The sequence below is a fragment of the Coregonus lavaretus genome (assembly GCF_964263955.1).
Source record: "Coregonus lavaretus genome assembly, contig: HAP1_SCAFFOLD_510, whole genome shotgun sequence".
NCBI lineage: Eukaryota > Metazoa > Chordata > Actinopteri > Salmoniformes > Salmonidae > Coregonus > Coregonus lavaretus.
This window is the reverse complement of record NW_028159776.1, coordinates 1-24,578: the sequence shown is the minus strand read 5'-3', so window position 1 is coordinate 24,578 and position 24,578 is coordinate 1. Positions and strand designations below refer to the sequence as shown.

General features: G+C 43.2%; 1 protein-coding gene across 1 annotated transcript; it reads right to left on the bottom strand.

Annotated features, from left to right (window-relative positions):
* Positions 1-11,302: 11,302 nt before the first annotated feature.
* On the bottom strand, positions 11,303-20,529 carry LOC311122450 (peptidyl-prolyl cis-trans isomerase A-like). The gene is made up of 6 exons (XM_084196801.1): positions 20,271-20,529; positions 16,180-16,210; positions 15,523-15,611; positions 15,293-15,389; positions 14,587-14,662; positions 11,303-11,965 (listed from the first exon to the last, which is right to left on the bottom strand). Exons 1-6 carry the CDS (start codon positions 20,430-20,432, stop codon positions 11,830-11,832), a joined length of 591 nt encoding a protein of 196 aa, XP_084052927.1. The 5' UTR covers positions 20,433-20,529; the 3' UTR covers positions 11,303-11,829.
* Between the last annotated feature and the right edge of the window lie 4,049 nt (positions 20,530-24,578).

Sequence of the window (24,578 nt, the reverse complement as noted above, 5' to 3'; positions counted from 1 at the left end):
ACACAGACCAAATGAAAAGACGCTGGAGGAGTGCTTGATGCCATCTGTCAAGCATGGTGGAGGCAATGTGATGGTCTGGGGGTGCTTTGGTGGTGGTAAAGTGGGAGATTTGTACAGGGTAAAAGGGATCTTGAAGAAGGAAGGCTATCACTCCATTTTGCAACGCCATGCCATACCCTGTGGACAGCGCTTGATTGGAGCCAATTTCCTCCTACAACAGGACAATGACCCAAAGCACAGCTCCAAACTATGCAATAACTATTTAGGGAAGAAGCAGTCAGCTGGTATTCTGTCTATAATGGAGAGGCCAGCACAGTAACCGGATCTCAACCCTATTGAGCTGTTGTGGGAGCAGCTTGACCGTATGGTATGGTACGTAAGAAGTGCCCAACTTGTGGGAGGTGCTTCAGGAAGCATGGGGTGAAATCTCTTCAGATTACCTCAACAAATTGACAACTAGAATACCAAAGGTCTGCAAGGCTGTAATTGCTGCAAATGGAGGATTCTTTGACGAAAGCAAAGTTTGAAGGACACAATTATTATTTATATTTACAATCATTATTTCTAACCTTGTCAATGACTACATTTCCTATGCATTTTGCTATATTTCCTATTCAAACTCATTTTATGCATGTTTTAATGGAAAACAAGGACACGGTAGTGTACATCATGTATATACACACCTACTCATTCAAGGGTTTTTCTTTATTTTTACTATTTTTTACATTGTAGAATAATAGTGAAGACATCAAAACTATGAAACAACACATATGGAATCATGTAGTAACCAAAAGAAAAGTGTTAAACAAACCAAAATATGTTATATTTGAGATTCTTCAAATAGCCACGCTTTGCCTTGATAATAATAATAATAATAATATGCCATTTAGCAGATGCTTTTATCCAAAGCGACTTACAGTCATGCGTGCATACATTTCTTGCGTATGGGTGGTCCCGGGGATCTAACCCACTACCTTGGCGTTACAAGCGCCGTGCTCTACCAGCTGAGCTACAGAGGACAGCTTTGCACACTCTTGGCATTCTCTCAACCAGCTTCATGAGGTAGTCACCTGGAATGCATTTCAATTAACAGGTGTGCCTTCTTAAAAGTTAATTTGTGGAATTTCTTTCCTTCTTAATGCGTTTGAGCCATTCAGTTGTGTTGTGACAAGGTAGGGGGGTATACAGAAGATAGCCCTATTTGGTAAAAGACCAAGTCCATATTATGGAAAGAACAGCTCAAACAACCAAAGAGAAACGACAGTCCATCATTACTTTAAGACATGAAGGTCAGTCAATACAGAACATTTGAAGAACTTTGATGAAAGTTTCTTCAAGTGCAGTCGCAAAAACCATCAAGTGCTATGATGAAACTGGCTCTCATGAGGACCGCCACATGAATGGAAGACCCAGAGTTACCTCTGCTGCAGAGGATAAGTTCATTAGAGTTACCAGCCTCAGAAATTGCAGCCCAAATAAATGCTTCACAGAGTTCAAGTCTCAGACTGTCACGATCGTCTTGGAAAGGAGTAGACCAAAGCGCAGCGTGTTGCACGAACATGATGCTTTATTTAATTAAAGCGAAACAACAAAACAAATAACGATTCGTGAAGTCCACAGTGACAATGACTGACTAGGAACAAAAACCCACAAACACAAGATGAAAACAGACAGTTTAAATATGGCTCCCAATCAGAGACAACGAGCCAACAGCTGACACTCGTTACCTCTGATTGGGAGTCACTCAAACAAAGAAACACAACAACCTAGAACAACCCAACCAAGAAACAGAACACAAAGAAACGAACACACCCTGGCTCAACATACAGAGTCCCGGAGCCAGAGCGTGACACAGACACATCAACTGTTCAGCGGAGACTGCGTGAATCAGGCCTTCATGGTTGAATTGCTGCAAAGAAACCACTACTAAAGGACACCAATAATAAGAAGAGACTTCCTTGGGCCAAGAAACATGAGCAATGGACATTAGACCGGTGGAAATGTGTCCTTTGGTCTGGAGTCCAAATTTGAGATTTTTGGTTCCAACTGCCATGTCTTTGTGAGACGCGGTGTGGGTGAACGGATTATCTCTGCATGTGTATTTCCCACCGTAAAGCATGGAGGAGGTGGTGTTATGGAGTGGGGGTGCTTTGCTGGTGACACTGTCTGTGATTTATTTAGAATTCAAGGCACACTTAACCAGCATGGCTACCACAGCATTCTGCAGCGATACGCCATCCCATCTGGTTTGGGCTTAGAGGGACTATCATTTGTTTTTCAACAGGACAATGACCCAACACACCTCCAGCCTGTGTAAGGGCTATTTTACCAAGAAGGAGAGTGATGGAGTGCTGCATCAGATGACCTGGCCTCCACAATCCCCCGACCTCAACCCAATTGAGATGGTTTGGGATGAGTCGGGTGGCAGAGTGAAGCCAACAAGTGCTCAGCATATGTGGGAACTCCTTCAAGACTGTTGGGAAAGTATTCCAGGTGAAGCTGGTTGAGAGAATGCCAAGAGTGTGCAAAGCTGTCATAAAGGCAAAGGGTGGCTATTTGAAGAATCTCAAATCTAAAATCTATTTTGATTTGTTTAACACTTTTTTTGGTTACTACATGATTCCATATGTGTTATTTTATCATTTTGATGTCTTCACTATTATTCTACAATGCAAAAATAAAGAAAAACCCTTGAATGAGTAGGTGTGTCCAAACTTTTGACTGGTACTATATATATTCTGTACTATGATTTTTTCTGTATAAAATATGCAACAAATATCTAATAAGGAAATAGTATTTACATTTACATTTTAGTCATTTAGCAGACGCTCTTATCCAGAGCGACTTACAGGAGCAATTAGGGTTAAGTGCCTTGCTCAAGGGCACATTTACGTCATTTAGCAGACGCTCTTATCCAGAGCGACTACAAATTGGTGCATTCACCCTATAGCCAGTGGGATAACCACTTTACAATTATACTTTTTTTTTTTTTTTTTTGGGGGGGGGGGGGTAGAAGGATTACTTTATCCTATCCCAGGTGTTCCTTAAAGAGGTGGGGTTTCAAATGTCTCCGGAAGGTGGTGAGTGACTCCGCTGTCCTGGCGTCGTGAGGGAGCTTGTTCCACCATTGGGGTGCCAGAGCAGCGAACAGCTTTGACTGGGCTGAGCGGGAACTATGCTTCCGCAGAGGAAGGGGAGCCAGCAGGCCAGAGGTGGATGAACGCAATGCCCTCGCCTGGGTGTAGGGACTGATCAGAGCCTGAAGGTACGGAGGTGCCGTTCCCCTCACTGCTCCATAGGCAAGCACCATGGTCTTGTAACGGATGCGAGCTTCAACTGGAAGCCAGTGGAGTGTGCGGAGGAGGGGGGTGACGTGAGAGAACTTGGGAAGGTTGAACACCAGACGGGCTGCGGCATTCTGGATGAGTTGTAGGGGTTTAATGGCACAGGCAGGGAGCCCAGCCAACAGCGAGTTGCAGTAATCCAGACGGGAGATGACAAGTGCCTGGATTAGGACCTGTGCCGCTTCCTGTGTAAGGCAGGGTCGTACTCTCCGAATGTTGTAGAGCATGAACCTGCAGGATCGGGTCACCGCCTTGATGTTGGCGGAGAACGACAGGGTGTTGTCCAGGGTCACGCCAAGGCTCTTCGCACTCTGGGAGGAGGACACAACGGAGTTGTCAACCGTGATGGCGAGATCATGGAACGGGCAGTCCTTCCCCGGGAGGAAGAGCAGCTCCGTCTTGCCAGGGTTCAGCTTGAGGTGGTGATCCGTCATCCATACTGATATGTCGGCCAGACATGCAGAGATGCGATTCGCCACCTGGTTATCAGAAGGGGGAAAGGAGAAGATTAGTTGTGTATCGTCAGCGTAGCAATGATAGGAGAGGCCATGTGAGGATATGACAGAGCCAAGTGACTTGGTGTATAGGGAGAAAAGGAGAGGGCCTAGAACTGAGCCCTGGGGGACACCAGTGGTGAGAGCACGTGGTGCGGAGACAGCTTCTCGCCACGCCACTTGGTAGGAGCGACCGGTCAGGTAGGACGCAATCCAGGAGTGAGCCGCGCCGGAGATGCCCAGCTCGGAGAGGGTGGAGAGGAGGATCTGATGGTTCACTGTATCAAAGGCAGCAGACAGATCTAGAAGGACAAGAGCAGAGGAGAGAGAGTTAGCTTTAGCAGTGCGGAGAGCCTCCGTGACACAGAGAAGAGCAGTCTCAGTTGAATGACCAGTCCTGAAACCTGACTGGTTTGGATCAAGAAGGTCATTCTGAGAGAGATAGCAAGAGAGTTGGCTAAAGACGGCACGCTCAATAGTTTTGGAAAGAAAAGAGAGAAGGGATACTGGTCTGTAGTTGTTGACATCAGTGGGATCGAGTGTTGGTTTTTTGAGAAGGGGAGCAACTCTCGCTCTCTTGAAGACGGAAGGGACATGGCCAGCGGTCAAGGATGAGTTGATCAGCGAGGTGAGGTAGGGGAGAAGGTCACCGGAGATGGTCTGGAGAAGAGAGGAGGGGATGGGGTCAAGTAAATGTGTATCTGTATAATTAGTATCGGTTTTAAAGGATGGTACATACTTTTTTGAATATCTTTGAAAAGCCATTAACTGTTTTGTGTATTATTTTGTCTAGCAATACGGCAGAGTGAAGGTAAAGCAGCCAACAAGTGCTCAGCATATGTGGGAACCCCTTATTTTGTCTAGCAATATGCTATTTGTATTAACAAACAAGTGCCTTATACCTCATTATATTTTTATCTGTGAAAAAGTGCATATTGTGTAGGGTATGTACGCTACCATTCCAAATACGTTTTTGTTAAACCAAATGGAATATTGAAGCACTAATGCTATTATGAATGGAAATTGTCATTATATGGAGCAGAAATTATAGCAATACTCTTTTGCACCAAAACTAGATAGTCATTCACCACTGTGCTATATGAAATAAATAAAACAATTTTAATGCTGCAATGTATATTTCACTTTAACTGACATTGTTGACAAAATAATTGACTTGTATGAAATACAATGTTGCCTCCCTGTACCTACAGTAATAGGATAAGTTACATGCATGCATTACTTCCTGAATGTTTGGATTGGAAGGAAGTTTAACTAGGGATAAGTGATCATATATAGCTGTTTTTGCCAGTGTTTGTGCCATCATGCCAAATCCTTGGCTTGACAGGTGACAATGAAGTTGGCAAGAGCACAAACAGATCTGGGACCAGGCTATAGAAGGAGACCACAGATCTGGGACCAGGCTATAGAAGGAGACCACAGATCTGGGACCAGGCTATAGAAGGAGTCCACAGATCTGGGACCAGGCTATAGAAGGAGTCCACAGATCTGGGACCAGGCTATAGAAGGAGACAACAGATCTGGGACCAGGCTATAGAAGGAGACAACAGATCTGGGACCAGGCTATAGAAGGAGTCCACAGATCTGGGACCAGGCTATAGAAGGAGACCACAGATCTGGGACCAGGCTATAGAAGGAGGCAACAGATCTGGGACCAGGCTATAGAAGGAGACAACAGATCTGGGACCAGGCTATAGAAGGAGACAACAGATCTGGGACCAGGCTATAGAAGGAGACAACAGATCTGGGACCAGGCTATAGAAGGAGACAACAGATCTGGGACCAGGCTATAGAAGGAGACCACAGATCTGGGACCAGGCTATAGAAGGAGTCCACAGATCTGGGACCAGGCTAAATCATATGGGCTCAGTACTGTAAAAATGGGAATGTTCTAATGGAACTGTGAAGGGGGTTCTGATGGAACTGTGAAGGGTGTTCTAATGGATCCGTGAAGGGTGTTCTGATGGATCCGTGAAGGGTGTTCTGATGGAACCGTGAAGGGTGTTCTGATGGAACCGTGAAGGGTGTTCTGGAAACCGTGAAGGGTGTTCTGATGGAACTGTGAAGGGTGTTCTGATGGAACTGTGAAGGGTGTTCTAACTCCTGCTGTGAAACCAACAGTACGCACAATGGGCCCGATTCAGACTTATGAAATCTATTCATTTTTTCCATTATTTGATTAAAGCACTTCTCAGAAGTTGGTATTCAGACTGACTGTATGCAGGTGCATATAAGGTTTTGCAGGTGTGAACACCCTCCCACTTGCTGACCAACAGATTTTCTTGTGGAGTTCATTTAATAGGGTTTTTAGTACATTTATCTAAAGCCATTCCTTTAAATACGGTGTACCTTTAATACAAATGTTCCTTGACAGACTCACTAGAATATATATAGAGACAGGTTCAGAATAGGGATCAATGAAAGAAATCTAAATACATGCATATTCGTCTCCTTTTCAGCACCAATTGGTAGATACAAATAAATAAAAAATATTATGCTCTGATCTTTTCTCTGAGCTCTATTATTTAGGGTTAGGAAAGTATTTATGAATGATGCATAAACAGGGATGGGGAACCTTTACACAGTAAATACACTGCTCCAAAAAATAAAGGGAACACTTAAACAACACAATGTAACTCCAAGTCAATCACACTTCTGTGAAATCAAACTGTCCACTTAGGAAGCAACACTGATTGACAATACATTTCACATGCTGTTGTGCAAATGGAATAGACAACAGGTGGAAATTATAGGAAATTAGCAAGACACCCCCAATAAAGGACTGGTTTTGCAGGTGGTGACCACAGACCACTTCTCAATTCCTATGCTTCCTGGCTGATGTTTGGTCACTTTTGAATGATGGCGGTGCTTTCACTCTAGTGGTAGCATGAGACGGAGTCTACAACCCACACAAGTGGCTCAGGTAGTGCAGCTCATCCAGGATGGCACATCAATGCGAACTGTGGCAAGAAGGTTTGCTGTGTCTGTCAGCGTAGTGTCCAGAGCATGGAGGCGCTACCAGGAGACAGGCCAGTACATCAGGAGACGTGGAGGAGGCCGTGGAGGGCAACAACCCAGCAGCAGGACTGCTACCTCCGCCTTTGTGCAAGGAGCAGCAGGAGGAGCACTGCCAGAGCCCTGCAAAATGACCTCCAGCAGGCCACAAATGTGCATGTGTCTGCTCAAACGGTCAGAAACAGACTCCATGAGGGTGGTATGAGGGCCCTTCGTCCACAGGTGGGGGTTGTGCTTACAGCCCAACACCGTGCAGGACGTTTGGCATTTGCCAGAGAACACCAAGATTGGCAAATTCGCCACTTGCGCCCTGTGCTCTTCACAGATGAAAGCAGGTTCACACCGAGCACGTGACAGAGTCTGGAGACGCCGTGGAGAACGATCTGCTGCCTGCAACATCCTCCAGCATGACCGGTTTGGCGGTGGGTCAGTCATGGTGTGGGGTGGCATTTCTTTGGGGGGCCGCACAGCCATCCATGTGCTCGCCAGAGGTAGCCTGACTGCCATTAGGTACCGAGATGAGATCCTCAGACCCCTTGTGAGACCATATGCTGGTGCGGTTGGCCCTGGGTTCCTCCTAATGCAAGACAATGCTAGACCTCATGTGGCTGGAGTGTGTCAGCAGTTCCTGCAAGAGGAAGGCATTGATGCTATGGACTGGCCCGCCCGTTCCCCAGACCTGAATCCAATTGAGCACATCTGGAACATCATGTCTCACTCCATCCACCAACGCCACGTTGCACCACAGACTGTCCAGGAGTTGGCGGATGCTTTAGTCCAGGTCTGGGAGGAGATCCCTCAGGAGACCATCCGCCACCTCATCAGGAGCATGCCCAGGCGTTGTAGGGAGGTCATACAGGCATGTGGAGGCCACACACACTACTGGGCCTCATTTTGACTTGTTTTAAGGACATTACATCAAAGTTGGATCAGCCTGTAGTGTGGTTTTCCACTTTAATTTGAGGGTGACTCCAAATCCAGACCTCCATGGGTTGATAAATTTGATTTCCATTGATAATTTGTGTGATTTTGTTGTCAGCACATTCAACTATGTAAAGAAAAAAGTATTTAATAAGATTATTTCATTCATTCAGATCTAGGGTGTGTTATTTTAGTGTTCCCTTTATTTTTTTGAGCAGTGTATATTAGTGAATGAAAAATAGTGGTTTGCTTCATCCTGAAAGTCACCATATCCAATTGTTCAATCCATGAAATATTGGAAGATGAGAAACGTGTATATTAGGGGTTAAACAATATAAATCCACCCTAAATGACAACAGTTCAGTCGTAAACAGTTCAAACTGCTACGTATGGTCTGCGTTCCATAATGATTCAAATAGGCTACATGTCCTAAACTTGTAATACGTTAGCCTAATATGAACCACTACATTTTACTTTTACTTTTACATTTTAGTCATTTAGCAGACGCTCTTATCCAGAGCGACTTACAGTTAGTGAGTGCATACATTTTTATTTTTTATACTGGAATCGAACCCACAACCCTGGCGTTGCAAATGCCATGCTCTACCAACTGAGCTACATCCCCTGCCGGCCATTCCCTCCCCTACCCTGGACGACGCTGGGCCAATTGTGCGCCGCCCCATGTGTCTCCCGGACACAGCCTGGATTCGAACCAGGATCTCTAGTGGCACAGCCTTAGACCACTGCGCCACAGCCTTAGACCACTGCGCCACAGCCTTAGACCACTGCGCCACAGCCTTAGACCACTGCGCCACAGCCTTAGACCACTGCGCCACAGCCTTAGACCACTGCGCCACAGCCTTAGACCACTGCGCCACTCGGGAACGACCATCAGGAACGACCACACAGACTTGATAGAGGAAAGAAAGATAAATGAACGATGTAATGGAGTGAAGCAACATGTAGGCTACAAATTGAAAGAGATGAATAGTCAGTGGACTGAAGTGAAATGTAATACGTATGTGGGTATTACTGACGGCGACATACAATTAAAACATTGTACAGGGCATAAATCAACTCGGTAGGTTCGGCGCTACGGTCAGTGTGCACGTGTTTCCTTGGACATGAACCCATTGGCCTACAATGACATCCTATTACAAAATGAAAATAAAATGCAGACAATATAAACACCCTCCAGAAATGATCCCAATATAACTTATTAGTCCATACGATCAGGCAGGTGATCTATTTAGCAATAGTTATTACCTCCTGATGTAGCCCTCCTGATGTAGCCCACCTGATGCAGCCCACCTGATGTAGCCCACCTGATGCAGCCCACCTGATGTAGCCCACCTGATGCAGCCCACCTGATGTAGCCCTCCTGATGCAGCCCACCTGATGTAGCATAGTGGCTAGTAATTAATAGGCTGAGGATTGCCCATTTACCACATTAGGCTAATCATTAGCTAGATCAAACTGTAAAGGCTAATCATTAGGCTAATCATTAGCTAGATCAAACTGTAAAGGCTAATCATTAGCTAGATCAAACTGTAAAGGCTAATCATTAGCTAGATCAAACTGTAAATGCTAATCATTAGCTAGATCAAACTGTAAAGGCTAATCATTAGCTAGATCAAACTGTAAAGGCTAATCATTAGCTAGATCAAACTGTAAAGGCTAATCATTAGCTAGATCAAACTGTAAAGGCTAATCATTAGCTAGATCAAACTGTAAAGGCTAATCATTAGCTAGATCAAACTGTAAAGGCTAATCATTAGCTAGATCAAACTGTAAAGGCTAATCATTAGCTAGATCACAAACTGTAAAGGCTAATCATTAGCTAGATCACAAACTGTAAAGGCTAAACATTAGGCTAATCATTAGCTAGATCACAAACTGTAAAGGCTAATCATTAGCTAGATCAAACTGTAAAGGCTAATCATTAGCTAGATCACAAACTGTAAAGGCTAAACATTCGGCTAATCATTAGCTAGATCACAAACTGTAAAGGCTAAACGTTAGGCTAATCATTAGCTAGATCACAAACTGTAAAGGCTAAACGTTAGGCTAATCATTAGCTAGATCACAAACTGTAAAGGCTAAACATTTGGCTATCTTCTTGCTAGGTATAGTAATATATTGATGACTTTAAACCCCCCCCAAAAAAATATTACACTGCACTCAGCCAACCAAGGTTAATGTAGCGTAAATATAAATGTAGCCTACTGTTTACATGCTGCTGCTAAAACGGTGCATTTTACTAACTGCTTTGATTTGAGAAATAAGGGTAGACTAGTAAATCTAGAAAGCTCAGTGATCCTCTTTATCAAAACTGCTTTCAAAAAAAGGTTTTTTCCCGCGACTGCATGAAGAATGTTTTAGGCTACAACAACTGAGTATATAGAGGAATATTATTTTCTTGCATAGAATTCGACACGCTGAACAATGGAATAGGTCAACTACTCTACTATGGGGTTCTCTGGTTTTTCTGTTGCTTAGACTACTCGTGTTGTTGACTGTGGAAAATTAAACGTGGACAACAATTTTTGGGATATTTGTATACAAATCTTTTTTAAATGATTAACTTTGCTGTATTACATTTTTTTCCCCCAGTATGCGAGTACAGCACATGTAAGAAAGAAAAAAAAATGAATGACAGCAAATTTCGCGGTAAGCTTTCCAGTGACGACAGAACAAAATGCACCAGGCAAGGTGGGATCTTTGGTGTCGAACATTAATTACACGAGAAATGGCAACGCCTTTGTGCAAATATTGATATAATAACCATCATATGGAAGTACAATTGGTGTGCGGTTTTCCCACTACAACTCAGGAAAGCATGCAGATAGATGCTCGGTTGCCATTTGACAAATACAAAATCATCTTGCTCTTTTGTGTCCATAATAATCTCATCACGTAGACTATCTCCGCAAGCTAGAGCACACATGCCAAGACCAGAGTGGGCACATTCGCTACATAACGCACCATTTTCTAGTGACAAAACCATCAATAGAGTTGAAAATGTGATGGAAACCCATTCCACTTCGGTAGGCTACATGGGAATTGACCCACAAAAGTACTTTTTATTTGCACAGCGTCAGCCTTTCATCCGCAAAAACTCAATTTGATGGAAACATCTCTGGTGGGAAAATGTGCACATTACTTTATGCTGATTTTAAGAATATTCACATGAAAATCTGTCAGCAATTGGGTAGAAACCTAGCTAGCATAGTCTAGTTCTGAGCTGGTATATGTGAACAATTCCACCTCTGCATGTTAGTCTTTCCACTCCAACGTGACAAAGATCATTCAGACAAGATAAGCAACTGAATCTTCTCATCCTACTTGTATTAGTCAAACCCAGCCCAAAATAAAATGGTTCTTCCTGACTTAACAAGATCATTGGTGAAATGGAAGGCAGAGCCAAGCTGTTTCTCCACAAGAGGAAATTAAAACCCTCATCTCAGATGTTACTCCCGATCCCCACCGCAAAACATTTTGACTGATGCGTACGCACACACACAAAACTGGTTTATTGGACACGTTCACATTGGAGGAGTTATTTATCGAAAAGATCCAATCACAGAATAAGTCTTAACTCTCCCTTTCCCCCCAAACAGTGTTTGACACAATATCCCTGAAAAACAATCCACTATTGTCAACACTCAGAACAGACACAATGGCTGCGTTTAAAAGAGGAAGACCTATGCTGATCATTTCAAACCTTGCTTACGTTTGTATGCGATCACGTGTCTCTATTATGTGTGGGAATACTTGGAAAAAGATTTCTTAAATTAAAAATCACTTGGAACTCATTTCCTGATGTTTTTATAGTCTTTTATGTCCAACAATAAAAAAATAAAAATAAACGTTTTTTTCCTCAGAAAACTTCGGGGGCCAAATAAAACCACATGCGGGCTACCACCCTGCCATCGACCAGTTCACATAGAAACCATCGCGCCCCGCTCCATGCCTGTGTCCCATCTCCCTCTGTCGTGCACTATATAGGGAATATGATGCAATTTGGGACTCCCAGGCTACTTAAGCTCTCCACAGTCTGCGATGGTGATCCTCTTGGAGGTACGGCCGGACCGGGATCCGAACATCTCCACTTTCCTGATCACGTCCAGTCCCTGGGTCACAGCGCCAAACACAACATGCTTGCCATCCAGCCTGAGAGAGAAGATGAAGAGGTGTATTATATTTCCCCCCGGACTGGGAAAGAAAGTCATAATGGTCTGGGGTCTGTATTTAGAGAGTCATAATGGTCTGGGGTCTGTATTTAGAGAGTCATAATGGTCTGGGGTCTGTATTTAGAAAGCGTCTCAACTTATCTAGGATCAGGTCCTCACTCTCCGTACAATATTATTCTTTATGATATAAATGGCATAACTGATCCTAAAGTGCCTTTGGAAAAGTATTCAGACCACTTGACTTTTTCCACATTGTTACGTTACAGCCTTATTCTAAAATTGCTTACATTGTTTCCCCCCCCTCGTCAATCTACACACAATACCCCCATAATGACAAAACAAGAGGTTAAGACATTTTTGCAAATGTATAACAGATAAAAATGAAATATCACATTTACATAAGTATTCAGACCCTTTACTCAGTACTTTGTTGAAGCACCTTTGGCAGTGATTACAGCCTTGAGTCTTCTTGGGTATGACGCTACAAGCTTGGCACACCTGTATTTGGGGAGTTTCTCCCATTCTTCTCTGCAGATCCTCTCCAGCTCTGTCAGGTTGGATGGGGAGCGTCGCTGCACAGCTATTTTCAGGTCTTTCCAGAGATGTTCGATCGGGTCCAAGTCCGGGCTCTGGCTGGGCCACTCAAGGACATTCAGAAACTTGTCCCGAAGCCACTCCTGCGTTGTCTTGGCTGTGTGCTTAGGGTTGTTGTCCTGTTGGAAGGTGAACCTTCGCCCCAGTCTGAGGTACTGAGCGCTCTGGAGCAGGTTTTCATCAAGGATCTCTCTGTACTTTGCTCCGTTCACCTTTACCTCGATCCTGACTAGTCTCACAGTACCAGCCATCGGAAAACTACCCCACCGCATGATGCTGCCACCACCATGCTTCACCGTAGGGATGGTGCCAGGTTTCCTCCAGACGTGACGCTTGACATTCAGGCCAAAGAGTTCAATCTTGGTTTCATCAGACCAGGGAATCTTGTTTCTCATGGTCTGAGAGTCTTTAGGTGCCTTTTGGCAAACTCCAAGCGGGCTGTCATGTGCCTTTTACTGAGGAGTGGCTTCTGCCTGGCCACTATACCATAAAGGCCTGATTGGTGGAGTCCTGCAGAGATGGGAGAACCTTCCAGAAGGACAACCATCTCCACAGAGGAACTCTGGAGCTCTGTCAGAGTGACCATCAGGTTCTTGGTCACCTCCCTGACCAAGGCCCTTCTCCCCCGATTGCTCAGTTTGGCCGGGCGGCCAGCTCTAGGTACAGTGCCTTGCAAAAGTATTCATCCCCCTTGGAGTTTTTCCTATTTTGTTCCATTACAACCTGTAATTTAAATTGATTTTTATTTGGATTTCATGTAATGGACATACACAAAATAGTCCAAATTGGTAAAGTGAAATGAAAAAAATAACTTGTTTCATAAAATTATACAAAATTAATAACGGAAAAGTGGTGCATGCATATGTATTCACCCCCTTTGCTATGAAGCCCCTAAATAAGGTCTGGTGCAACCAATTACCTTCAGAAGTTACATAATTAGTTACATAAAGTCCACCTGTATGCAATCTAAGTGTCACATGATCTCAGTATATATACACACACCTGTTCTGAAAGGCCCCAGATTCTGCAACACCACTAAGCAAGCGGCACCATGAAGACCAAGGAGCTCTCCAAACAGGTCAGGGACAAAGTGGAGTCACTCACGGAGTCACTCACCACCTTCCGGAGACATTTGAAACCCCACCTCTTTAAGGAATACCTGGGATAGGATAAAGTAATCCTTCTACCCCCCCTTACCCCACCCCCCCCAAAAAAATAAAAAAAATAAAACATATTGTAAAGTGGTTATCCCACTGGCTATAGGGTGAATGCACCAATTTGTAAGTCACTCTGGATAAGAGCGTCTGCTAAATGACGTAAATGTAAATGGCGCAAACCCAACACCTCTCACCACCCCGAGAACACCATCCCCACAGTGAAGCATGGTGGCGGCAGCATCATGCTATGGGGATGTTTTTCATCGGCAGGGACTTGAAGGAGCTGGAGCAGTCTTGCCTTGAAGAATGGGCAAAAATCCCAGTGGCGAGATGTCCCAAGCTTATAGAGACATACCCAAAGAGACTAGCAGCTGTAATTGCTGCAAAAGGTGGCTCTACAAAGTATTGACTTTGGGGGGGGGGGGGGGGGGTGAATAGTTATGCACGCTCAAGTTGTTTCACACAAAAAAATTATTTTGCATCTTCAAAGTGGTAGGCATGTTGTGTAAATACATTTAAAAGTAAATAAGGTATTTCTGTTTATTATTTTTAATACATTTGCAAACATTTCTAAAAACCTGTTTTTGCTTTGTCATTATGGGGTATTGTGTGTAGATTGCTGAGGATTTTCTATTTATTTAATCCATTTTAGAATAAGGCTGTAACGTAACAAAATGTGGAACAAGTCAAGGGGTCTGAATACTTTCCGAAGGCACTGTAGAGCAGCAGTCTTCCTCAGACGCTTTATGGACACAGCAGGCCCTGGTCTGTCTGTCTGTCTGTCTGTCTGTCTGTCTGTCTGTCTGTCTGTACGTACCACTGGTATGTCTGTCTGTCTGTCTGTACGTACCACTCTGTCTTCTCGGTGCAGATGAAGAACTGAGAGCCGTTGGTGTTGGGCCCAGCGTTGGCCATTGACAGAATGCCTAAATGGAAAAGAAACAGTACATTGCGTAACTAGACCCTAAGTGCTGCCAGGCAAGTCAGTGGAGGTACTGCCCACACTGCACTGCTGAAGACGAGCTGAGTTACTATGACAACATCCTTGATATCAAGTTAGCCATCCATCTATCAAGAGGCCCAATCAGAAACAGCTAAGAAAAGCAATATTTGGTCAATTGATTCCTTATGGCTGTGTTAACCGAAATAGGGAAATCGTCCTCGACCACATTAAGTTGGTTATGCCGTTAAGCGCTCGTTTAAATATCAGCAGTGCAATGCTGCCATCTAGTGGTACGGAGGGGATTCATTCAAATAGCCCAAAGGTAGGCTACAGTATTCTGCTGCCATCTAGTGGTACGGAGGGGATTCATTCAAATAGCCCAAAGGTAGCCTACAGTATTCTGCTGCCATCTAGTGGTACGGAGGGGATTCATTCAAATAGCCCAAAGGTAGCCTACAGTATTCTGCAAATACATTTTAAATCTAGCATGGTCCCAGATCTGTTTGTGCACTTGTCAATTCCATTGCAGTCATCGTCAAGCCATTTCTTTCACATGATAATGAATGATTGGGAGTTGGCATGATAGCACAAACAGAAAGGGTGAATCACTTACCAGGTCCTGTGTGCTTCAATTTGAAGTTCTCGTCTTTGAATTTGGGTCCATAGATAGACTTCCCTCCGGTTCCATTGTGATTAGTGAAGTCTCCCCCCTAGAGTGTGTTGAACAGACACATTGAGAGGGGTCAGAGACAGGCTTACGTGTGTGGGGCAAAGATACAATGAGTTCCCACAATGAAAAAGGTATAGGTTATCAAAGGAACAACTAAACATTACTTTACCCACCTGGCACATGAACTGAGGGATGACCCTGTGGAAGATGGATCCCTTGTAGCCAAAGCCATGTTCTCCTGTGCACAGAGCTCTGAAGTTCTCTGAGAGGGAGAAACAATGTTTAGCCAGGGTTCTCCAACCCTGTTCCAGGAGAGAGATACCCTCCTGTAGGTTTACATCTATCTAGTCCAGGGTTCTCCAACCCTGTTCCAGGAGAGAGATCCCCTCCTGTAGGTTTACATCTATCTAGTCCAGGGTTCTCCAACCCTATTCCAGGAGAGAGATCCCCTCCTGTAGGTTTTCGCTCCAAACCCAGTTGTAACTAACCTGATTAAGCGTATCAACCAGCTAATTATTAGAATATGGTGCGCTAGATTAGGGTTGGAGTGAAATCCTACAGGAGGGTATCTCTCCTGGAACAGGGTTGGAGAGCCCTGGACTAGATAGATGTAAACCTACAGGAGGGTATCTCTCCAGGATAACCCTCCTCCCACCACCTAATAAGCATGTCACTGCACCTGTGATAACGTCGGCAAAACGGTGTACGCCACCAATAAACTTTCACTAACTGTAAGTCGCTCTCTGGATAAGAGCGTCTACTAAATGACTAAAATGTAAAAAAGTTAAATTTGATCAAACACTATTGAATAGTTGTTGTTCTCCCCCTACCTGCTGTTTTGGGCACAACATCAGCGTTCAGCTGCAAAATAAAAAAAATAGGTAGTTATGAGACAGTCAGTTGCATGCAGCTAATCTGATTAAATCAGGCTGTAATACACAATGACTTGGTATATACAGCCTGAAACTAATGCCTGGAAAATAGTGTAAAATGTTATTTCCAAGCCAGAATGTTGAATAAAATGATATTTAAAAACTCTACCAGTTGTCTGTGCGGTTCGTCCTCATGCTGCTTGATATTGTAGGCTAAATATCCACAGGAAAGAACAGAAAAACCTTATTTACGTAAGTATTCAGACCCTTTGCTATGAAACTCAAAATTTTGCTCAGGTGCATCCTGTTTCCATTGATCATCCTTGAGATGTTTCTACAACTTGATTGGAGTCCACCTGTGGTAAATTCTATTGATTGGACATGATTTGGAAAGGCACACACCTGTCTATATGTTGAGCTCCGAGACAGGATTGTGTCGAGGCACAGATCTGGGGAAGGGTGTCAAAACATTTCTGCAGCATTGAAGGTCCTCAAGAACACAGTGGCCTCCATCATTCTTAAATGGAAGAAGTTTGGAACCACCAAGACTCTTCCTAGAGCTGGCCGCCCGGCCAAACTGAGCAATCAGGGGAGAAGGGCCTTGGTCAGGGAGGTGACCAAGAACCTGATGGTCACTCTGACAGAGCTCTAGAGTTCCTCTGTGGAGATGGGAGAACCTTCCAGAAGGACAACCATCTCTGCAGCACTCCACCAATCAGGCCTTTATGGTAGAATGGCCAGACGGAAGCCACTCCTCAGTAAAAGGCACATGACAGCCCGCTTGGAGTTTGCCAAAAGGCACCTAAAGACTCTCAGACCAAGAGAAACAAGATTCTCTGGTCTGATGAAACCAAGATTGATCTCTTTGGCCTGAATGCCAAGCATCACATCTGGAGGAAACCTGGCACCATCCCTACAGTGAATCATGGTGGTGGCAGCATCATGCTGTGGGAATGTTTTTCAGCGGCAGGGACTGGGATACTAGTCAGGATCGAGGGAAAGATGAACGTAGCAAAGTACAGAGAGATCCTTGATGAAAACCTGCTCCAGAGCGCTCAGGACCTCAGACTGGGGCGAAGGTTCACCTTCCAACAGGACAACAACCCTAAGCACACAGCCAAGACAACGCAGGAGTGGCTTCGGGAAAAGTCTCTGAATGTCCTTGAGTGGCCCAGCCAGAGCCCGGAATTGAACATCTCTGGAGAGACCTGAAAGTAGCTGTGCAGCGACGCTCCCCATCCAACCTTACAGAGCTGGAGAGGATTTGCAGAGAAGAATGGGAGAAACTCTTCAAATACAGGTGTGCCAAGCTTGTAGCGTCACACCCAAGAAGACTTGAGGCTGTAATCGCTGCCAAAGGTGCTTCAACAAAGTACTGAGTAAAGGGTCTGAATACTTACGTAAATGGTATATCTGTTTTTATTTTTTATAAACTTGCAAAAATGTCTGAACCTGTTTTTGCTTTGTCATAGTGAAGAAAAAAAACAATTTAATACATTTTAGAATAAGGCTGTAACGTAACAAAATGTGGAAAAGGGGTCTGAACACTTTCCGAATGCACTGTATGTGTATGTACACTACCAGTCAAAAGTTTGGACCTCCTCATTCAAGGGTTTTTCTTTATTTTTTCATTGCAGAATAATAGTGAAGACATCAAAACTATGAAATAACACATTGAATCATGTAGTAACCAAAAAAAAGTGTTGAACAAATCTAAATATATTTTATTTGAGATTCTTCAAAAATAGCCACCCTTTGCCTTGTTGACAGCTTTGCACACTCTTGGCATTCTCTCAACCAGCTTCATGAGGTAGTCAACTGGAATGCATTTCAATTAACAGGTGTGCCTTCTTAAAAGTTAATTTGTGGAATTTCATTCCTTCTTAATGCGTTTCAGCCAATCAGTTGTGTTGTGACAAGGTAGGGGGGGTTTACAGAAGATAGCCCTATTTGGTAAAAGACCAAGTCCATATTATGGAAAGAACAGCTCAAACAACCAAAGAGAAACGACAGTCCATCATTACTTTAAGACATGAAGGTCAGTCAATACAGAACATTTCAAGAACTTTGAACGTTTCTTCAAGTGCAGTCACAAAATCCATCAAGCGCTATGATGAAACTGGCTCTCATGAGGACCACCACAGGAAAGGAAGACCCAGAGTTACCTCTGCTGCAGAGGATAAGTTCATTAGAGTTAACTGCACCTCAGATTGCAGCCCAAATAAATGCTTCACAGAGTTCAAGTCACAGACACATCTCAACATCAACTGTTCAGAGGGGACTGTGTGAATCAGGCTTTCATGGTCGAATTTCTGCAAAGAAACCACTACTGAAGAACACCAATAATAAGAAGAGACCTGCTTGGGCCAAAAAAACATGAGCAATGGACATTAGACGGGTAGAAACGCGTCCTTTGGTCTGGAGTACAAATTTGAGATTTTTGGTTCCAACCGCCGTGTCTTTGTGAGACGCGATGTGGGTGAAAGGATGATCTCCGCATGTGTAGTTCCCACCGTAAATCATGGAGGAGGAGGTGTTATGGTGTAGGGGTGCTTTGCTGGCGACACTGTCTGTGATTTATTTAGAATTCAAGGCACACTTAACCAGCATGGCTACCACAGCATTCTGCAGCGATACGCCATCCCATCTGGTTCGGGCTTAATGGGACTGTCATTTGTTTTTCAACAGGACAATGACCCAACACACCTCCAGGCGGTGTAAGGGCTATTTTACCAAGAAGGAGAGTGATGGAGTGCTGCATCAGATGACCTGGCCTCCACAATCCCCCGACCTCAACCCAATTGAGATGGTTTGGGATGAATCGGACCACAGAGTGAAGGAAAAGCAGCCAACAAGTGCTCAGCATATGTGGGAACTCCTTCAAGACTGTTGGAAAAGTATTCCAGGTGAAGCTGGTTGAGAGAATGCCAAGAGTGTGCAAAGCTGTCATAAAGGCAAAGGGTGGCTGTTTGAAGAATCTCAAATATAAAATATATTTTGATTTGTTTAACACTTTTTTGGTTACTACATGATTCCATATGTGTTATTTCATAGTTTTGATGGCTTCACTATTATTCTACAATGTAGAAAATTGTATAAAAAAAAAAAAAAAAAAAAAAAAAAAATGAGTAGGTGTCCAAACCTTTGACTGGTACTGTATATACACTGTATATACACTTTTTTTTTTTTTTTTAACAATAATTTAAGATTTGAATAAAAATGATGAATTCACACAAAAGGTGTTTGTGCTCCAACCTACTTTTTTTTTTTTATTGTCATGGCATGCTTGGTTCATCAGCTATAAATATCCAATATAAAACTAATTTTACCTCGGTGCCGAAGTGAACCATATACCTATTAAAAAGTCTGGTAAACAATACTTTCCTGTGTATATGTTGTTTCAAATTTCGAGCAACTTATGGACAAACGGCACCGACAACCGTTTAAATGTACTTTTATTAAATGTTCTAGCGCGTAATGCCCGATGTCCTCCAGATGTATATGCGTTTTGTTTTGCTGGATGTCTAGCCCGCATCCACATTTGACACACTTTCTTCGCTTTTCATTTAACTAGTTAAATGCTAGTTAGTTATAGTCTGTGTGTGCTTCCGTTGGTCCCACCACACATTAATCAAATTATGAGTTGAAAATATTGAACGCATGCGGCACCCAATGCTGCTCCATTGCCAATGAATGACTTCGGCCGGAACGCAAAGCGTTGATGCATCTGGTGGACATAAGGCATATTTACACGATTTCGCAGGCATTCGTTTCAGGCCGTTTACTCCCCAATGAATAGTGTATTATAAATCAGACTAGTAGCTAGTTTGTACAGTAGGCCTAGCTCTACAGGGCTGGCATGTTCATTCATTGTGCTGTAGGTCCAACTGAGCGGTCTTCACGTTGGTTTCAAGTTACAACTGGTGCATTAGACGATGCCTACTCGTTATCTCAAAGGCCGAGGCCAAAATAATCTAAACAAATGCACATTTAATAGCCTAGTTACCTAGCCATCGGATCAAGTTCCTGGTCAAGACAACTGAACTCACCTCGAAGGTTACTCTTCCGACGGGCTGGTGGTCTGCAGCAATGTCAAAGTAGACGACTGGGTTGGTGGCTGCAGGGCCGCCAGAATACATCCGAGCGGCGGTAAACGCCAACGAACATCCCGAAATGAGCTTGACCCGACTCGGTAAAGCGGTAAGTAGCATTTTAAGGCTGCGTGTGAACACAGAATGGACTTGAGATGGAGTGAAATACCACGTCAGGCGCTTCCATATGCCGCCGATGGCCAGGAGGAAGTTCTTCCCAATCACTCGGAAGAGTTTCTAAACCCAGAGGCGCAACATCGCGAGATTTCCGGGAACGCTGCGAACCAGGCCGGGGTTTGAGAAGTGAACAATTCTTCCTTAGTTGTTAATTTTCTCGAAATCTAAAGGCACAACCTAGATTCGAGCCAATTTCTTAAATAGTTGAACACATTATCTACTCCAACCTCATGAAAGTGACAAACTGACAAGTTTTCATTTTCGTCAAAAAACAACTTTATATTGAAGGAGTGCCTTTGATTTGACGGCATGCACATGCGCAGTTAGGCGAGGGACGACCATTACGCCTCGAACACACCGATAGTATCCTGCAGTTTGGACACAACAGAAGTGCAATTTCATTTCCAATGGAACGCTGCGTTTGCCTTGTAGCGTTGCTTTGCAGAAGCAGTTGAAGTGGGTTCTGTGTGGTGCATACGTTGGATTTATCTAACATATGCGTCAAACTGTAAGCGTAGACGGCTTGACAGAAATGGTAGCAGAAGGTGAACGTTGAACTTTTGTTGCACACATATCCAGATGATGCTGTGTACCATTTTTGCGCGTTCCCTGTTGGTGTTAGACCCCATAACTGTTTCTATGCATAGATAGATGCAGTAAAGAGGTCAATGTGGTTACTAAAGTCCGATTTGGATATACACTGAACAAAAATATAATTGCAACATGTAAAGTGTGGGTCCCATGTTTCATGAGCTGAAATAAAAGATCCCAGAAAGGTTCCATATGCACAAAAATATTTATTTATCTCAAATGTTGTGCACAAATTTGTTTACACCCCTGTTAGTGAGCATTTTATCCTTTGTCAAGATAATCCATCCACCTGACAGTTGTGGCATATCAAGAAGCGGATTAAACAGCGTGATCATTAACCAGGTGCACCTTGTGCTGGGGACAATAACAGGCCACTCTAAAATGTACAGTTTTGTCACACAACACAATGTCATAGAGTGCAATTGGCATGCTGACTGCAGGAATGTCCACCAGAGCTGTTGCCAGAGAATTGAATGTTCATTTCTCTACCATAAGCTGTCTCCAACGTCATTTTAGAGAATTTGGCAGTACGTCCAACCGGCCTTACAACCGCAGACCACGTTTAACCACACCAGCCCATGACCTCCACATCTGGCTTCATCACCTGCGGGATCTTCGGAGGGGGTGCTGAGGACTATTTCTGTAATAAAGCCCTTTGGGGAAAAACTCATTCTGATTGGCTGGGCCTGGCTCCCAAGTGGGAGGGCCTTTGCCCTCCCAGGCCCACCCACGGCTGCGCCCCTGCCCAGTCATGTGAAATCCATAGATTAGGGCCTAATTAATTTATTTCAATTGACTGATTTCCTTCTATGAACTGTAACAGCAAAATCTTTTAAATGGTTGCATGTTGCGTTTGTATTTTTGTTCAGTATTTTTGGCTGTTTTTGCTGCATACCATTTAGAAGTTGGCCCTTTTCAGGTTTAGAAGTGACTACTAAATGCTAACTCCCATTCATATAAACTGGTAGCATAGCTAGCGTAAATAAATCGGTGGTGGTAGTCAAACGCATATTTAGCAGACACTTTTATCCAGAGGGATTTACAAGACATTAGTGGTTAAGAGCGTTGTGCCAGTAACCGAAAGGTCTCTGGTTCTAATCCCCGAGCCGACTAGGTGAAAAATCTGTCGATGTGCCCTTGAGCAAGGCACTTAACCCTAATTGCTCCTGTAAGTCGCTCTGGATAAGAGCGTCTGCTAAATGACTTAAATGTAAAATGTAAATGTAATAATCGGCTAGGTGCTTTGAACCAGCAACTTTTCCGTTGCTAGCTCAACGCTCTTAACCGCTAGGCTACCATCATATCAAAGTAAACCTGGAGTCACGCAATGATATGTTGTGTGGTCCTCCAACTACGACTAGGGAAAGCATGCAGTTTATTAGGCTACAGATAAAATAAATAAGGATGAACTTCACAGGGTGGTGAAAGTGCACGGTGATGAGCTTGATGCTCCTTTCCAATATCGAGGGTCTTATTCTGGAGACATGATGATCGATGCCTGGCTGCCGTTTGACAAATAAAAATAATCTCGCTCTTTTGTCCATAATAATCTCATCATGTAGTAGGAGTCGTGCGTGGCCACGCAGTCGTGGGTGAACAGGGAGTACAGATTTAATGGCTAGAAGGCAGAAAAAAACCCTCAGAGAATATGCATACTTTCTTTTATGAAACACAATTTTCCACCACCATGCTAGTGGCTAATGCTACTTCCTGATGTTGAGCCCTGCGTTTAGCCAGGGGTAAACAGCCTGCTGCAATCTGATTGGCTGAACGCGATACGCAACATCTGGGACTAGCATTCCTAGGCATTAGCCAATCACCATGGTGGTGGAAAATGGTGTTTCATAAAGAAAGGACACATATTTTCCCTGTATTTTCCCCCCCTGTATTTGTAATAAACTGCACGGTTTCCCCGAGTGGTAGTGGGAGGACCACACACCATATCATCATGTGACTCCAAGTTTACTTTGCAAAAAAAAACTGTGGATGGAAATGTGGTTAGTGTAAATTTCTTTACAAATAATTTACAATACATTACTGTTTTTTAAAATCAAATAAACATACCTACTCACATAACATGTCCTTCTGACTATTCAGTTATATGGTATAGAGCCTCAACTTGAGGCATATTTACAATCCAGAAAAATAACCAATGACAAAGAAAACAATGGTTTACAGGTATCATCTGAATACATATTTATTAGATAAATATTCGCTTGTCACACCATCTAAGCTACATACAATAATTCTGCAAGACTAAAAATCACAATTAGTTCCTTTATTTTTCTGACCAGTTATTAGAATATGAAATGATTGTACAAACAGAGACGAATGACTAATGTTTTTTTTTCGTGAATTAATCACCTTAGATTGTACCATTTTGATTTCTTTCTCTCTATTTGAGCATGATCTACAAAATGATCTACAAAATTGTACAAACTGTAGATTTGGTTACAATCTGTTTTTGGTTTTGACCCTTCCCCCCTCTAGCATGGTATTTTCTTCATATTGTTTTACCGTAGCGCCTCAGATATGCAGGTGATAAGACTAGCACACGTAGGCTCAATATCAACATGTCGGTCAAACATTGCTGTCCCAGTCCCCCTAGGTAACAAATGAGGTCAAAGTATATTGCAGAGAAGGGGAACAAAAATGCCAAGAAGAGATTTCTCCACAGACCAGCGAACAGTTTAACTAACTAAGACATTTAAATTTTCCATAGTCAGCCATGTCTTCATCCAATAGAGGGGTTGCAAGCTTTTTAATATTATTCTGAATAAAACAATGCACATACCCAGGTGAAAATGAATATATTTCTGTTCACAAGTCTCTATTCATTTACATATGTACAGGCCTATCCTAGGGCCAACAGATAGCCATTATGTCATTGCATCCCCTGCAGATCCTTCCTAAGCCTAAATGGTTTTTGTTTTCCCCATTTGAAACTGTATTTTCCACAGAAAGACTATACTTTAAGGTGATTGTTACAGATTTGGGGTGCCTACTAAATCAAACCTGTTCATATGTAAATATATATATATGCAAAATGATAGCTTTGTACCTCTTAGCTCTGATCCAGTGCCTTACACGTACCTAACACCCTGAACTAGAGCTAAGTATCTCCATGGGAATGATATAGTTTAGGTTTCAATTCAGATATTAAATAAACAGAAATAGGGACGTGGCAGTGCGTTGTCAAAAGATTGAGCAATTGATTTCATGATTTAAGTGAGAGGCGCTACATTGATATCAGTTATTCTATCAACATCCAATAATATGTCTCTCTTGTACTGTAACATAACCTATTTCTAGAGCATAATTCAGTTTAAAATGTTAGGCTATGCTTACAATAATCAGGATGTTTTAATCAGTACATTGCTACAGTTAAATGAAATGATATTTTTAGCTATACATTTATAAGAAAATAAAAACCAATAGAAAATAATTTACCAAAAAAAAGAAAAAACAACATTTAAAATGGGAAACTAAATGTAAATG